This window comes from Dasypus novemcinctus, chromosome 8 (assembly GCF_030445035.2).
Source record: "Dasypus novemcinctus isolate mDasNov1 chromosome 8, mDasNov1.1.hap2, whole genome shotgun sequence".
Classification (NCBI taxonomy): Eukaryota; Metazoa; Chordata; class Mammalia; order Cingulata; family Dasypodidae; genus Dasypus; species Dasypus novemcinctus.
This window is the reverse complement of record NC_080680.1, coordinates 127,667,384-127,683,057: the sequence shown is the minus strand read 5'-3', so window position 1 is coordinate 127,683,057 and position 15,674 is coordinate 127,667,384. Positions and strand designations below refer to the sequence as shown.

General features: G+C 49.1%; 2 protein-coding genes across 2 annotated transcripts in view; one reads left to right on the top strand and one right to left on the bottom strand.

Moving 5' to 3' along the window:
- The first annotated feature begins 545 nt into the window (after positions 1 to 545).
- LOC101442642 (odorant-binding protein 2b-like) lies at positions 546 to 2,936 on the top strand. Its single transcript, XM_058301389.1, has 5 exons — positions 546 to 635; positions 1,111 to 1,244; positions 1,452 to 1,522; positions 2,060 to 2,170; positions 2,827 to 2,936. Exons 1-5 carry the CDS (start codon positions 546 to 548, stop codon positions 2,934 to 2,936), a joined length of 516 nt encoding a protein of 171 aa, XP_058157372.1.
- Positions 2,937 to 4,437: 1,501 nt separating this feature from the next.
- Positions 4,438 to 15,674, bottom strand: part of LOC101442202 (odorant-binding protein 2b-like) — a 28,087-nt gene continuing 16,850 nt past the window's right edge. The window contains exon 6 of the mRNA XM_012520322.2: positions 4,438 to 4,542. Coding sequence (XP_012375776.2) covers positions 4,438 to 4,542 — 105 coding nt within the window. The remainder of the gene's footprint in view (positions 4,543 to 15,674) is intronic.

Here is a 15,674-nt window from a genome sequence, read left to right as displayed (position 1 = left end):
ATGTAGGCAGGGGAGAGCTGGGGCTTCAGGAACTGGCAGCTCTCAGCGAGTGGGAGAACCAGCTTTCTCCAGCCCTAAAGTTCCATCTCTTTAGCGTCAGCTGGGGGTGAAACCACTATTTTCCCAGGACCTAGAAGACAAACTCAGCCATGGAAGCCCCAGAGGCTGCAGGGGTGGGAAGGGGCAGTGGAGCCTTCATGCAGAAAGCGTGCTGCCCCCTCCCCACCTCCCCCAGGTGGGAGCGCTCTCTCTCTTCTTGGGATTCTGGGGTCATGAGCCTCCCGGGGGAGCTGGAGGGGGCGGCCTTCTGCAGGGCTTGCTCTTTGGTGCACTGAGCTGCTATGCACCGGCTTCCAACAATAACCACCTTCCACCTGCCCAGTGCAGAGCTGGCCACAACTGGTGGGGGAGGGCTGTGGTCAGCACTGCCAAGTGCTCGGGGCTGGGGGCTGAGGGCATATAAAGGGCGGCGTGTGGGGTCCAGGCACAGCCTCCTAGGACAGCCCTTCGGCACCTCTGGCCACTGTGAGCCCAGAGCCCTGGCCATGAAGACGCTGCTCCTGACCCTCGGCCTCAGCCTGGTTGCTGCCCTGCCAGCCCAGGACCCCCTCGGCTTGATCTCGGAGAAGCTGGATGTGAGCTGGAGGGGCATGGGGTGGGGAGAGGTAGAGTCTGACTGGGGAGGGGCCAGGGCCTGTGGAGGCTGCCAGGAAGGTCAGAGGTTCTCCTGTGCTCCAGGCAGAGCTGGCCAGATGGACAGGAGGAGCCGCTCTCCAGCCCTGGGCAGGGGCAGGGGGACCCTGTGGAACTGATGCCCTGGGGACCCCCGGGCATTTCCAGGCCCCCTGGGTGGCAGTTCTTAGGGGACCAGGGCCTGTCCCACAAGAGTGGATATGGGGACAGTCAATCGCTGCCCAGTGGCAGGAACCCAGGGAGTGGTTTGTCCTAAGGAGCGTCAGGACACACTCAAGGTGGGGGTGAAGCCAGGGGCTGGGGGGACCCCGTGCCTCGAGGTCCCTTTGCCCCAGGAACGTGGGTGGGGTTGGGGGAGGGTTTGAGTTGTGGCCCCCCGGGGGACAAGTGGCTCTTATGCCCTTGGCCCTGCCTCAGTTAATAGGGACGTGGTACGTGAAGGCCTTGGTGGACACTAAGGTGATGCCAGTGGAGCAGAGACCCAAGAAGGTGTCCCCTCAGACGATCACTGCCCTGGAGGGTGGGGACCTGGTGATCACCTTCACCATCATGTGAGTAGAAAAGGGCTGCTCCCCACCCATCTCTCCCTCTAATAGGGGGCCCCACACACAGCCAGTGTGGTGGGAATAGACCAGGGAGCCACTAAAGCACAGGTGGGGAGGCCATGCAGGGACTATGCTCAGGTGTGCAGGTGCCAGGTGAGCTGAGGCTGCAGGTGTGTTCCTGAGGCTGCAGCCCACGTGCCTTGTGCTCTCCAGGAAGAAGGGCCAGTGCCACAAGATGAACGTCCTGCTGGAGAAAACAGAGGAGCCGGGAAAATACAGGGCATGTGAGTGCCGAGCCCACCACAGGCTGGTAGAGGGGGGCTGGGGGCTGCCGTGCCACTGACTGAGCCGAGGCTCCCCAGGTGGCCCTCCTCCCTGGGAGTCCCTGCCTGTCCTACCCCAGGAAATGCTGAACTCCCTTCCCAGGGCCCTTGCTGTCCCTGGATGAGTTACCTGACAGCAGACGCCAGGGGAGAGGATGTGCACGGCAGGGAAACTAGGGTTAGGAATCCCGAGGGACAGATGGACATTTGCCTCAGATCCCCGAGCTCCCACGCTTGCCATCCTGCCCTGACAGGAAGTGGTCTGTGGGACCCTAACTTGGCTGGGCCCCTTTCTGGAGGAGGCTTCCCTAGGACTTGGGGTCCATGGCTGTGGGGAACAGCCAGGCCTAGGGTCTGGCCAGGCTGGGGCTGGGGGTGCAGGGGGCTCCATGCAGCTAGGAGGCCCCGAAGCCGAAACCTGCCAGACCCGCCCTTACTGCTCTCCACCTTCTCTGGGAAGAGGACCCTGAAGGCTGTTTTCTCTCTGTCCATCTTCAGTCAATGGGACGAACCTGGTACAAGGAGAGGAGCTGCCCGTGAAAGACCACTACGCCTTTATCATGGAGGGCCAGCACAGAGGGAGACCTTTTCACATGGGAAACCTCATAGGTAAGGGGCCGCATCTCCTGAGCTGCTCCCACCCCAAATCAGCGTCAGCCTCCCCAGCTCCAGGGCAGGAGACCCAGGGCTGCTGAGGGAGGCCTGGTGGTCAGAGCCCTGCAGGGGGCAGCAAGGGGACAGCATCGGACAAGGTCGGCCATGGCCCTACCTGTAGGGGGATTCCTGCAGCCACCAGCACGGCCTCCCAGGGGCCACTGGGTGTGGGGCTGGGGTCTCCAGGGGGAGGGGAATATTTGCTGGTGAAGCTTTTGTGGCAAGCACCCCCAGGTGGGTGAACTCCAGTATCCTCTGGACACAACTTCTCTTTGATGAGGGTGCCCCAGGTCACAGTGTGATCCTGGAGGTCGGCTTGGCCAGCTGCAAGACCCCCAAGGTTCTGAGTAGGCGGGGGGCTCCGTCCCCTACTCCTGCACACGGGACCTGCTCAGCTGCGGGGGCTCTGTGTGGACGGAGCCCCAGGCTGGACCGGAGCCCTGGGCGGCTTTCTGGGGGTTTCCCCTCTGGCTGCCGCCCCCCAGGGTGAAGCCCCCTCCCACCCCAGGTGCTGGAGCCCCCTCCTCCTCCTGGGGTCTGCTCACTGCGGGGCTTCCCAGCCACTCCCAGACCTGGTCCAGGAAGGGCCTTTCCTCCTGGTCTCTCCACAGGTAGAAATCTGGACGTCAACTTTGAAGCTCTGGAAGAATTTAAGAAGTTTGTGCAGCGCAAAGGATTCCTTCAGGAGAACATCTTCATCCCTGCCCAGACGGGTAAATGACCCCGTGCGGCCGGGGTCCCCTGGGGGAGAAGCTTTAGGAGGGCTCCGTGCAGGTGCAGCCCAGGCTGGGTTTTCCTTTTTAAAAATTTTTTTAAATTTTAATTATCTTTTTTTAAAAAGAGATAAAAAGATCACATAAACCCTTACATTTAAAAACTTACGAGGTTCCCATATACTCCACTCCCCACCCCACCCCGCTCCTCCCCAGCAACATCCCCTTTCATCAGTGAGGCACGTTCACTGCCTTTGGTGAATACATCACATCAACAACCTCTTGTCCCCTGTGAGCTGCGGGCAGGGATGGCGTCCACGTCTCCCTGTCCAGGGCGTCTTCTCATCCTTGTTTTGTTTCTACAGAAAGCTGCGTTCCTGAAGGCCACTAGGGTAAGTGAGCACTTGGGAGGACGCTGGAAGCCTCCAGAGCCATGTCTCGGGCCCCCTCCCATCCTCACAGCAGCACAGACCCCAGGGGGCAGCAGGTGGCCACTCTTGCCCCTGCCCTCAGCTCCCATCTGTCCCTGGTCATCCCGGGCCCTGTGGGAAGTCCTTTGTGGACCTCAGGACACACGCTGCGTCTCCGGGTCCTGCTGGCCCCTGTGAGGCTGCTTCTGGGGTGCTCTGCTCCCCAGCCTGGGAGGGGAGTCTCCTCACTCAGCTCCATCCTCACCGACTGCTTCTGGGTGTGGGAGCTGGGCCGTGTCCACTCGTCCTAATTGCCCCTCACCCCATCCCCAGCAAAGGGAAGGACTTGCAGGGGCCTGCCCCATTGTGGGGTGCCGGATCCCACTGGGGCCTGATGCTCCCTCAGGGCCCCCGTCTTCCCAACAGGGATGCCTGCCCGTGGGCCTGTGTGCAGCCAGTGGAGGGACGCGCTCCTGGCCTGGCCTCTGCCCCTGCAGCTCCCCTCCCCCTGCACCCCCAGTGGCCCCAGGGAGTCTCCTCTTCTTTCCATCATGCCCAGCAGCCCAGGTCTGCACCCTGGAGACCCCTGCCTTGCTGCCCGACAGGACCCAGTCCAGCCTGTGCCCCTCCCCTCCCTCCTCCCCACCCCCTGGCCCCACCCCGTCCTGGCCACTTTCTCCTGCTCCTGAATAAAGAGCTTCAGCATTGGCTCTGGCCTCAGCCTGTGTGTGAAGGGGTCTTGGGGTCTGTTTCCTTGGAGACCTCCTGGGGTCCAGCAGGGGAGGGGGCTGGGAGAGGGAGGTGGAGGACATTGAACCTATGGGGCCAGACCCCAGCGGGCACAGCCTCCCACAGGGTGTGTGGCCGAGCCTGGGCCCATCCAGGTGGCTGAGAGCTCAGCTCAGCTGGGCAGGGCAGGCCTGGCAGGCTGGTGACCTGAGCAGGTGGAAGCCCCTGGGGAGGGGCAGGCAGCAGGAGCCAGAGCGGGGGCTGCAGACCCTGGCTGGATCAAAGCCAAATGGGACTTAGGGGACCCCCTGACACCCTGGGTGCCCTCATTTTGAGCAGGTTTGCAGGGAGGATGCCCAGCCCCTCCCCATCACCTCTCACAGTGAGGCACCCAGACCTTGACCTGCAGTTTGTCCTGCTCCAGGACCTGTGCTGAGAGCTGGTGCTCCTGGAGCACAGGGGACCCTCCTGATCCCTGGGGGACCGACAGTGTCATGGGGAGGCCGGGCTAAGCCGAGGGGGGGCGACCACGGGGGGTAAACCCCTGGTCCTGGAACCCGTGCGTCCAGACGGGATGGCCTCTGGAGGGCTCTTGCCAGGCATTGCTGCTCCTGAGATTGCAGGACGGGCCACGAGGGTGCCTTCAGCCCCAGAGCAGGGTGAGCGCAGGCCACCCCCCCACCAAGGAGCCCTTGGCCTCCCTGCTTGGTGCCCCCCGACATCCACTTTGGCTCACAATTTTTTTCTTTCAAGCAATTTTATTGAGATGGGTTCATATACTGTACAATCCATTCAACAGTTACCTTCAATGAGTTTTGGTATAATCACAGAATTGTGCATTCTTCACCACAATCAATATTAGAGCACTTCCAATATTATAAGAATAAAAGCCACACTTAGCGTTCCCTGTCAATCCCTCCATCTAGCTTCTGCCATACATATCTGCTTATTTAATTCTGTTCCATAAATTTATCGTATTTATCCTTCATGTAAATAGTCAAACCTTATCCTGACCCTCATGTGCCCGGGGCTGAGATGGGGTGAGGGGCTCCCCACCTCTCCGGGACTTTGGGAACCAAATCCTCTTTTAAACCTTCCAGGAGCCTGGCTATGGAAAGGGGCCTCATGCAGAATCCTTGTCTAGAAGGAATAACCAGCCTCACAGGGGACCACCCCCTGATTATACCCGTTTCCAGCGGCAGGGGGAGCGCAGGGCCTGGAGGGGTAGGACGAGGACAGGAGCCCGTGAAGCGGGTCCTTTTGGCGACGGCGGCGGAAAGGCCCCTGCCCGGCTCTTACTGAGGGGGCCGAGATGACAAGGGCGAGCGCAGGGTCCAGGGCCACGGAGGTCACAGGAAGAATTCACCGTGGGGTGGCCCGGGTGAGTTTCGGGACGCAGGGCCAGCCCCTAAGGCGCCTCCGTGTCTGCAGCAGCCCTGGGCGCACATCACCGACCGCGGGCGCAGGCTGCGCTGTGGACAGGCCGCCTGCCTGAAGGGCTGAGAGCGCGGAGCACGGGGCGAGGGTGAGGGGCGGCCAGAGCTGGGCCCTGGGGAAACGATCTGCCCCGAGGGCTTGAAACGCGAGTGGAAACAATATCCAGAGGCTCCGTCTACACCCCTGGAGGGACGCGTCACCCAGAGGCGCGGGGCACGGGGCAGTGGTTCTCAGGAGATCAGTCCCAGACTTCACTTGGTGTGTCACATGGTAGTTTCCTATTTGGTTGTTGTTGTTGTTTTTTAAGATCTTGTGGTATGTGGTATTACAGTTTTTCTTTTTCTTTTTTTGTCTTTATTTTTTAAATGTTACATTAAAAAAATGAGTTCCCCATATACCCTCCACCCCCTCACCCCACTCCTCCCATAACAACAACCTCCTCCATCATCATGGGACATTCATTGCACTTGGTGAATACATCTCTGACCACCACTGCACCTCATGGTCAATGATCCACATTATAGTTTACAGTCTCCCCTAGTCCATCCAGTGGGTCATGGGAGGACATACAATGTCCAGTAACTGTCCCTGCAGTACAACCCAGGACAAATCCAAATCCCGAAAATGCCCCCACATCACCTCTCTTCTTTCCACTTCCCACCCTCAGCAGCTACCATGGCCACTTTCTCCACGTCAGTGCTACATTTTCTTCGATTATTAATCACAATAGTCCATGAAGAGAATATCAGTAAGTCCACTCTAATCCATACACTATTCCTCCATCCTGTGGACCCTGGAATGGTTATGTCCACTCCACATCTATATCAAGAGGGGGCTTAGATTCCACATGGATGCTGGATGCAATCCTCCTGCTTTCAGTTGTAGGCAATCTCGGCTCCCTGGTGTGGTGGCTGACCCTCTTCACCTCCATGTTAGCTGGCTGGGGTAAGTCCAATAGACCAGAGAGTAGGAGTTGCAAGTCTGTTGAGGCTAAGGGCCTGGCTATTACATGGACAGTCCAGAGATTCAGGTCCCCTGAGTATACATTAAATCCCAATGCCAACCACAGGTCCAGTAAAAGTAACAGGAGGGGCTTGTGAACAAAGATCACATCTGAGTCCAACTCCATCACACTCAGGAACATGAACTCCAAAGTAGGGCCAACTGACATGGCACTGAACTCCATCTGCCATGACCGTAGAATCTGTGGGTCTCTGTAGCCCTCAGAAGAACCAATTCCTAGGGTGGTATCTACTTTAGATGTCTCTGAAACTATGCTAAAAGTATGTAAGGACGATCCTTCTGATGACCTCCTGGCTCTTTTTTGGAGACTCATAGCCATATAAACTCATTTGTCCTTTTCATTTCCCCCTTTTACTCAAGGTCAAAAAGCATTTTTAACTCCTGATATTATATGTAGGCTGAGATATTCTGCTGGTCTGAGTTGAATCTTTTATTCAAGGTCTCTTTCTAGTTACATCATCAGCTTGTACTTGGTAGTAATCCCTTGGTGCCAGGGAGGCTAATCCCAGGGAGTCATGTCCCACACTGGGGGGAAGGCAACACATTTACATGAGGAGTTTGACTTCGAGACTGGCCACATTTGAGCAACATGGAGGCTCTCAGGAGGTAACTCTTAGGCACCCTGCAGCTCTAGGCCTTGTTCTTATTTCAGGTGCACAGGCTCACAAGCACAGTCATTAGTATCAAGGGCTCATCGTTGGACCTTCATTCTTTTTTGGTCTTTGCCATTGCACTTGGGGGATTGTTGCTGTTCCTTTAGGGACTGTGATAGAGCCCCCCTGGCTAGGAACTCACCACTCCCTCAGTTGTTGTTTTTAATTGTATCCACTATGAAAATAATCCAAAAATTTTTATGTACCCTGGATATATGCCCTGGAGAACTCCCTGCCAACCATGTGTCCCCTGTCAATAACATCCCACACCAGTATTCCACCCCTGCCATTTTTTGAAACTCTTTGTGATCCAAAACTTCTTCAAAAATGAAGCCCAATATATTGCCAGTTTCCATTAATAGTAAAATGGAATATAGTGATGGGTTTAAAGGTTAGATATAGAATACATACTAATTTAGAAAAATTAAAGTAAAAATTGGGGTATCAAAAAATTAAGAATGAAAAAGCTTTGTTTTTGATGTTTCACCTTTCGTCACTGCAATAACTGTGGCCCTGTATGCACATTGGCAAGACAACTTCTTCCATCTCTTCCTCAATATCTACGTCCTTTTATTTACTTTTTTTTTCTAATTATTAAGCTTGTCTTCAGAAAAGTTTTAAATCAGAGTAATTCATATATAGAACATACATTACTCCCACATATCGAATATAAGACACTTTGTCCCTTCTCCACCAATAATCTTTTTAAATGTTCATAGTATATTTACTGCAACTGATGTACAGATATTGAGGCAATTGCTTTCCAACAAGCTACAGTTGGGTTTACATTATGGTTTATATTTGAGACTATATAATTTTCTAAATTTTTAGTTATCTTATGTTTTACATTATGATTTACATTTTAGCCTATAGACCCCTATACATTTTTGGTGTAAATTAACATGTCCTATATCCATCATTGCATAAACTTGTGGAACACATCCATTGTCCCACAGTTACATTCATTCCATCTGTTCAATACCTCTTTCCCCCTCCCCTCAGGGATGACATTGACAGTCGATCCTCATTGCTTGAAGGTCCATGTTCAGAGATACTTGCAACAATATTGAGGGCTTGACATGCTCGACTGCCCTAACGCATTGGGAACCACCATTTCTCTCGAGAGATACAATTCCCTGTATTTGAGAACATCAGTCCTCCCCAGGGTGTGGGTATACCTTCACTCTCATTGTATGGGTCTCCAGCCAATGATATAACCCACTATCACAAAATGAGCATGCACACACTCCCTAGAAGGCTGTCCTGTGTCAGATTCTCCCCTTCAAGTACCTTAAACAGGAAACCTCCCTTATTGTATTTTTGAAAGAGTTTTCTCAACATTATACTCTCAACCACATACCTGACAATCTCCTATATTCACATCTTCCCCCACTCTCCCCCCAATTTCTTGGGCCATATTACCCATCACCCCATCCCTAGCCCCCCTCAAGCATCCAAAGCCCCACCCAAAGGTATCCTTATGCCCCTATTTTATTTTTTCCCTGTACAAACACTTATCTCCAGCTTATCATAGATTTCACCCAGGTAGGTGTGACCTCGCAACCTTCCTCTACCCCCGAAATTCCTTTAAGCCTGTTATCCGGTCTCTAGCTCTCTGAGGCAGCTTGGTTTACTTATTTCATATCATTGAGGTCATGTAGTATTTGTCCTTCAATGCCTGGATTGTTTCACTCAACATAAGTTTCTCAAGCATCTTCATCCATGTTAACATGTGTGTTTGTACTGTATTTATTCTTAAAGCTGAGTAGTATTCCATTGTATGTATATACCATATTTTATTTATCCATTCATCTGTTGATGGGCATTTGGGTTGGTTCCATCTTTTGGCAATAGTGAACAATGCTGCTATGAACATTGGTGTGTATATATTGGTTTGTGTCCTTGTTTTCTGTTCTACTGGGTATATATCCAGGGGTGGAATTGTTGTTCATATGGCAAATCTATAGCTAGTTTTTTGAGAAACTGCCAAACTGTCCTCTGTAATGGCTGGATCCTTCTGCATTCCCACCAGCAGTGTATGAGTATTCCCATTCCTACACATCCTTTCCAGCATTTGTAGTCTTCTATTTTTTTCATAGCTGCCAATCTTATGGGAGTAAAATGATATCTCATTGTAGTTTAGATTTGCATTTCCCTAGTAGCTAGAGATTTGGGGCATTTTTTCATGTGCTTTATAGCCATTTGTATTTCTTCTTTGGAGAAGTGTCTGTTTAAATCTTTTTCCCGTTTTTTAAATGGGTTGTTTGTCTTTTTATTTTCGAAATATAAGAGTTCTTTATATATGCAGGTTATAAGTCTCCTATCAGATATATGGTTACCAAATATTTTCTCCCATTCTGAAGGCTCTCTTTTCACTTTCTTGACAAACTCCTTTGAGGTGCAGAATGCTTTAATTTTGAGGAATTCCCACTTATCTATTGGCTCTTTTGATGCTCGTGCTTTTGGTGTGGAGTTCATGAAGCCATTTCCTGTTACAAGGTCCTGGAGATGGTTCCCTTTATTGCTTTCGGAAGTCTTTATGGTCCTGGCTGTTACATATAGGTCTTCGATCCATTTTGAGTTGATATTTTTATAAAGTGTGATTGGTAATCCTCTTTCACTCTTTTACATATGTATATCCAGTTCTCCAGGCACCGTTTGTTGATGAGGCAATTCTCTCCCAGTTGAGAGGGTTTGGTGGCTTTATCAAATATTATATGACTGTGTATATGAGTATCTATTTTTTGGCTTTATTTATTTTTTTAATGTTACATTAAAAATTATGAGGTCCCCATGTATCCTCCCAACCCTCTCATCCCACTCCTCACCCCATAACAACAATCTCCTCCATCATCATGAGACATTCATTGCATTTGGTGAATACATCTCTGACCACTGCTGTACCTCATGATCAATGGTCCACATCATAGCCCACACTCTCCCACAGTCCACCCAGTGGGCCATGAGATGACATACAATATCCAGGAACTGTACCTGCAGCACCACACAGGTCAACTCCAAGTCCCGAAAATGCCCCCACATCACATCTCTTCCTCCCACTCCCTACCCGAGCAGCCACCATGGCCACTTTCTCCACACCAATGCCACTATTTCTTCAATTACTAATCACAATAGTTCATTAACAGAATATCAGTAAGTCCACTTTAATACATACTCTATTCCTCCATGCTGTGGACCTTAGAATGGTTGTGTCCACTGTATATCTATATCAAGAGGGGGCTTAGATTCCACATGGATGATGGATGCAATTCTCCTGCTTTCAGTTGTAGGCACTCTTGGCTCCCTCGTGTGGTGGTTGACCTTCTTCACCTCCGTGTTAGCTGAGTGGGGTAAGTTCCATAAACCAGAGTGTAAGAGTTGCCAGTCAGTTGAGGTTCAGGGCTTGGCTATCACATGGTCAGTCCAGAGATTCAGGTCCCCTGGGTATACTTTAATCCCCAAAAACAACTGCAGTTCCAGTAAAAGTAACAGGAGAGGCTTGTGAACAAATATCACATCTGAGTCCAGCTCCATCACACAGAAACACAAACTCCAAAGTAGGGTCAACTGACATGGCACTGAACTCCATCTGCCATGACCATAAACCTGTGGGTCTCTGTAGCCCTCAGAAGAACCAATATCTGTGGTTGTCTCTACTTTATCTGTGTCTGGGACTCTGCTCATGTGTGCATAAGCGCAACCCCTCTGATAACCTCCTGACTCTTTTTGGAGACTCATAGCCATATAAACTCAATTGTCCTTTCAATTTCCTGCTTTTCTTCAGGTCAAAAAGCATTTTTAACTCCTGGTATTATATGTAGATTGAGATATTTTGCTGGTCCGAGTTGACCCTTTTATTCAAGGTCATTTTCTAGTTACATCATCAGCTGGTACTTGGTAGTAATCCCTTGGCACCAGGAAGGCTCATCCCTGGGAGTCATATCCCACACTGGGGGGAAGCTGAGTTTGGCTTCGAAACTGGCCACATTTGAGCAACATGGAGATTCTCAGGAGGGAACTCTTAGGCACCCTGCAGCTCTAGGCCTTGTTCTTATTTCAGGTGCACAGGGTCACAAGCATAGTCATTAATATCAAGGGCTCATTGTTGGACCTTCTTTTATGGTCTTTGCCATTGCACTTGGGGTATTGTTGCTGTTCCTTTAGGTACTGTGATAGAGCTCTCCTGGCTAGGAACTCAGCAAACCCTCAGTTGTTGTTTTTAATTGTAACCACTATGAAAATACACAGAGTTCCCAAACCCTGAGTGGGCTGTTTCAGGGGACTTGCAGGGCAGGAGGTGTCTAGAAGTCGATTTGGTGAGACAGTGACAGAGGAGATTCTTGTGAGAGGTGGAATTTTGGGTTTCTGACATGGAGGTCAGAGGTTCTGGCTGGAGCCCCTCCCCCCTAGGCCTGGCAGCCGTGCCACAACAATCCCTGAGATCTTTGTTCTGTGGGGTGTTCAAAAACCCTGAGTGGGCTGTTTGGGGGCTTGCAGGGTAAGAAGTGTCTGGATGTCGATTTGGTGGGACAGTGACAGAAGAGATTCTTGCAAGAGGTGAACTTTCAGTTTCTCACATGGAGATCAGAGGATGCAGGCAGGACCTCTCCCCCTAGGGCCGGTGCCCAGTTGCAGGGATCCCTGAAGGCTGTGTTGTGCTGCGGTGCTCCCAGGCCCCCTGTTAACCGGATGCATGGTTCCCAGGTCTGAGTCCCCTAAAGCCTGGTGGCCCACACTCCAGAGACTCACACACCTTGATTCTGAAGTGTCACAGACTTCCCATCCCTGAATCCACCATGACCTGAGGTCCATCTGAGGTCCTTGATTACACTGGCCCTCAACATTTGTGTTTTTTTTTTTCTTTTTTCTCTTTCCTGTCTTGGTTGCTAAAATTGCATTGTCTCTGGGTCTTTTCTCCCGTTTTAGCCCCCAAATTCCTTCTTCATTTATTTAGGTTGTTTTTGTCCTTTTTTTTTTTTTGCTTGCTTGTTACCTCCCCTTTTCTTTGCCCACCACCTTTTTCTCTTCTCTTTTTTTTTTCTTTTCTCTCTTTTTCTTCTTATTTTATTTTCTTTATATAATAGGTGCTGCAGGGAGCGCTTCACATTTGCTGTGTTTCCTCATCCTCCATTTCCTCGTTTCTGTGTGAATTGATTTTGGCCACCTACACTATCCCCTTTCCCCCACATCTTTCTATCTTCCATCATCTACTGTTTCTCTTACATCCCACCTCCCTTTCTTTGGCCCCCAAGTAGTCTGACTTTTAATTTCTAATGCCTTTCTTCTGTTTTCTGTCTTTTATCCACTCTTGATATTATTGTCTTTCTTTTCACTTTCCCTCTCTCATGAAAACACTGGCTTTTTAATTCATACTATATTACTCCATATATTCAGTTGATTTTCTCATTATAGGTACTCTACTTACTGCTATAACCCTACACAACTCACATGACTCGAAGATCCATTCCCCCAGATCTCACATTGTTGCTCTGTTAACATTTATTACCAATACTACTTAATACATTTTCTTTTCTTACTCATTTTGCTTTCCCTGGCCCTAATATTTTCATTCAAAGTGAACTTAACCAGCAACAAGAAAATAGAGTAAGAAGAACAAAGTGACAAAGAGAAGACATAACACTTATGCAAGAACAACAACTAATTAATCCCCAAGACTAGACAAAGAAGCTAAGGAACTGATTAAACCTGTCAAGATAAAATGATGACCAGAGAGCAACAAAAAACTACAAACCAAACCAATAATCAGGAAAACATGGCTGAATCCAATGAACAAACTAAAAACCAGAAAGGGGAGCAGAACATCGGACAAGTAATTAAAGATCTCAAAACACATATTAGAGACCAACTTACTGAAGTAAAAGAAGAGATTAAGAATATGAAGAAAACACTTGGAGAAGAAATGGTGGACATATGCAAAAAGATAACAGATATGATGGGGATGAACACCACAGTTCAAGAAATCAAAAATATACTCGCAGCAAATAGCAGCAGACTAGAAGAGGCAGAGCAGAGAATTAGCGATGTGGAAAACAGTACATTGGAAATCAAACAGATAGTAGAATTGATTGATAAAAAGATAGAAAAAATCCAGCTAGGACTTAAGGACCTGAATGAAAATGCAAAATGCACAAACATACATATTATAGGCATCCCAGAAGGAGAAGAGAAGGGAAAGGGATCAGAAGGAGTGTTACAGGAAATAATGGCTGAAAACTCCCCAAATCTGCTGAAAGAGACAGATGTATATATTCAAGAAGCACAATGCACCCCAAACACCATAAGCCCCAACAGGCCCACCCCAAGACATATACTTGTCAAATTATCCAATGCTCAAGACAAAGAGAAAATTTTAAAAGCAGCAAGAGAAAAGAAAACCATCACATACAAGGGAAGGTCCATAAGATTAAGTGCTGATTTCTCATCTGAAACCGTGGAGGCAAGAAGGCAGTGGTATGATATAGTCAAAGTACTAAAAGAAAAAAATTTCCAACCAAGAATACCCTATTCAGCTAAACTGGCATTCAAAAATGATGCAGAGTTCAAAATATTCACAGATAAACAGAAATTGAAAGAGTATGCCTACAAGAAACCTCCTCTTCAAGAAATTCTAAAGGGAGTTCTGCAGGAAGAAAGGAAAAAACAGGACAGGCAGAGTTGGAGGAGAGTGTAAGAGCAACAAAAAAGAAAAAAAGGGAAGAAAAAAAAACAAACAAAATATGACAAACACAAGTCCAAACAAAATATGGCTAACATAAATAATTCCTTGACCATAATGTAAAACATAGGATAACTAAAAATTTAGAAAACTGTATATCCTAAAGTATGGACCACAATGTAAGCACAGATGTCATCTTGTTTGAAAGCTATTGTCACAGAGTCTGTACATCACTGTAAGTAAATGTGATATGAATATGGTATAAGAATATCGCTGTGGAAAGGAAAAGGTTTTACGCTGGATGTGTGGGAGTACTGCATATTGTATATATGAATTACTGTGGTCTAGGGCTCTTGTGAAGAGAAGTTCAATAATTAGGGAAAAAAGAAAAAGAAAAAGATAGGATGTAGAATTTTTCCAAGTCAACACGTATTCTATATCTAACCTTTAAACCCATCGCTCTATGCCATTTTACTAGTAAGGGATCCTTACATTATATTGGGCTTCAATTTTCAGAAAGTTTTGGATCACAGAGTGGTTCAACAATGGCAGCGGAGGAATACTGGTATAGGATACTATCGACAGGTGATATATGGCTGACAGGGAGCTATACAGGGCATATGTCCAGGGCATGGTAATGTTTGGATATACTCATAGTGGCAACAATTAAAAACTACAGCTGGGGGGGGGTACTGGGTTCCTGGCCGGGGGTGCTCCATCATGGTCACTAGGGGAGCAGCGGCAGTCCCCCAGGTGCAACGGTAAGGACCAGGAAGGAATGAGGGTCCAATAGTGAGAGCATGATACTAATGACTATGCTTGTGAGCCTATATGCCTGAAATAAGAACAAGGCCTAGAGCAGCACTGTGCCTGGGAATTTCCTCCTGACAGCCTTCATGTTACTCAAATGTGGCCAGGCTCGAAGCCAAACTCAGCATGTAAATGCAATGCCTTCCCCCTAGCATGGGACATGACACCCGGGGATGAGCCTCCCTGGCACCGAGGGATCACTATCAAGTACCAACTGATGATGCAACTGGAAAATAACCTTGAATTGAAGGTTCAATGTGGATCTAGCAGAATATCCCTGTCTACATATAATAACATGACTTTAAAATGCTGTTTGACCTAATGTAAGGGGGAAATGGAAAGGAGAAATGCGTTTATATGGCTATGAGTCTCTAAAAAAGGTCTGGAGGCTGTCAGAAGGATTGCCCTTATGCACAACTGAGCAGAATCTAAGAGACAGATAAAGTAGATACAACCCCAGGTATTGGTTCCTTTGAGGACTAAAGAGACCCACGAGCTTTATGGTCATGGCAGATGGGGTTCACTGCCACGGCAGATGGCCCTTCTTTGGAGCTGGTGTTTCTGCATGATGAAACTGGACTCAGATGGAATCTCTTTTCATAAGACTTTCACCCTACTTTACTGGAATTGTAGTTGGTGTTGGGGTTTAAGATATATTTAGGGGATTTGAATCTCTGGACTGACAATATGACAGCCAGGCCCTGAGCCTCAACAGACTTCAGCTCCTACAATCTGATTTATTGGACTCACCTCACTCAGCTAAGATGGAGTTGAAGAAGGACAACCACCACATCATGGAGCCCAGAGTGCCTACAACTGAAAGCAGGAGGATTGCATCCAGTATCCATGTGGAGTCTGAGCCTCCTCCTGATGTAGAGATGCCACGGACATAACCAATCCAAGGTCCACAGAGAAAAGGTGGCATTGGAGTGGAGTGGGAAAAGTGGACATGGTGGCTGATATGGGTATGGGGAATGGCAGGAAGAGATGAGATGTGGAGGCGCCTTT

What these genes read in the sequence shown, in the direction of transcription:
- LOC101442642 (XM_058301389.1), top strand. Translation starts at nt 546, where the DNA reads ATGAAGACGCTGCTCCTGACCCTCGGCCTCAGCCTGGTTGCTGCCCTG. An exon ending in GTGATCACCTTCACCATCAT is followed by an intron (nt 1,245 to 1,451) that starts GTGAGTAGAAAA and finishes TGTGCTCTCCAG; the next exon opens with GAAGAAGGGCCAGTGCCACA. An exon ending in TCACATGGGAAACCTCATAG is followed by an intron (nt 2,171 to 2,826) that starts GTAAGGGGCCGC and finishes GTCTCTCCACAG; the next exon opens with GTAGAAATCTGGACGTCAAC.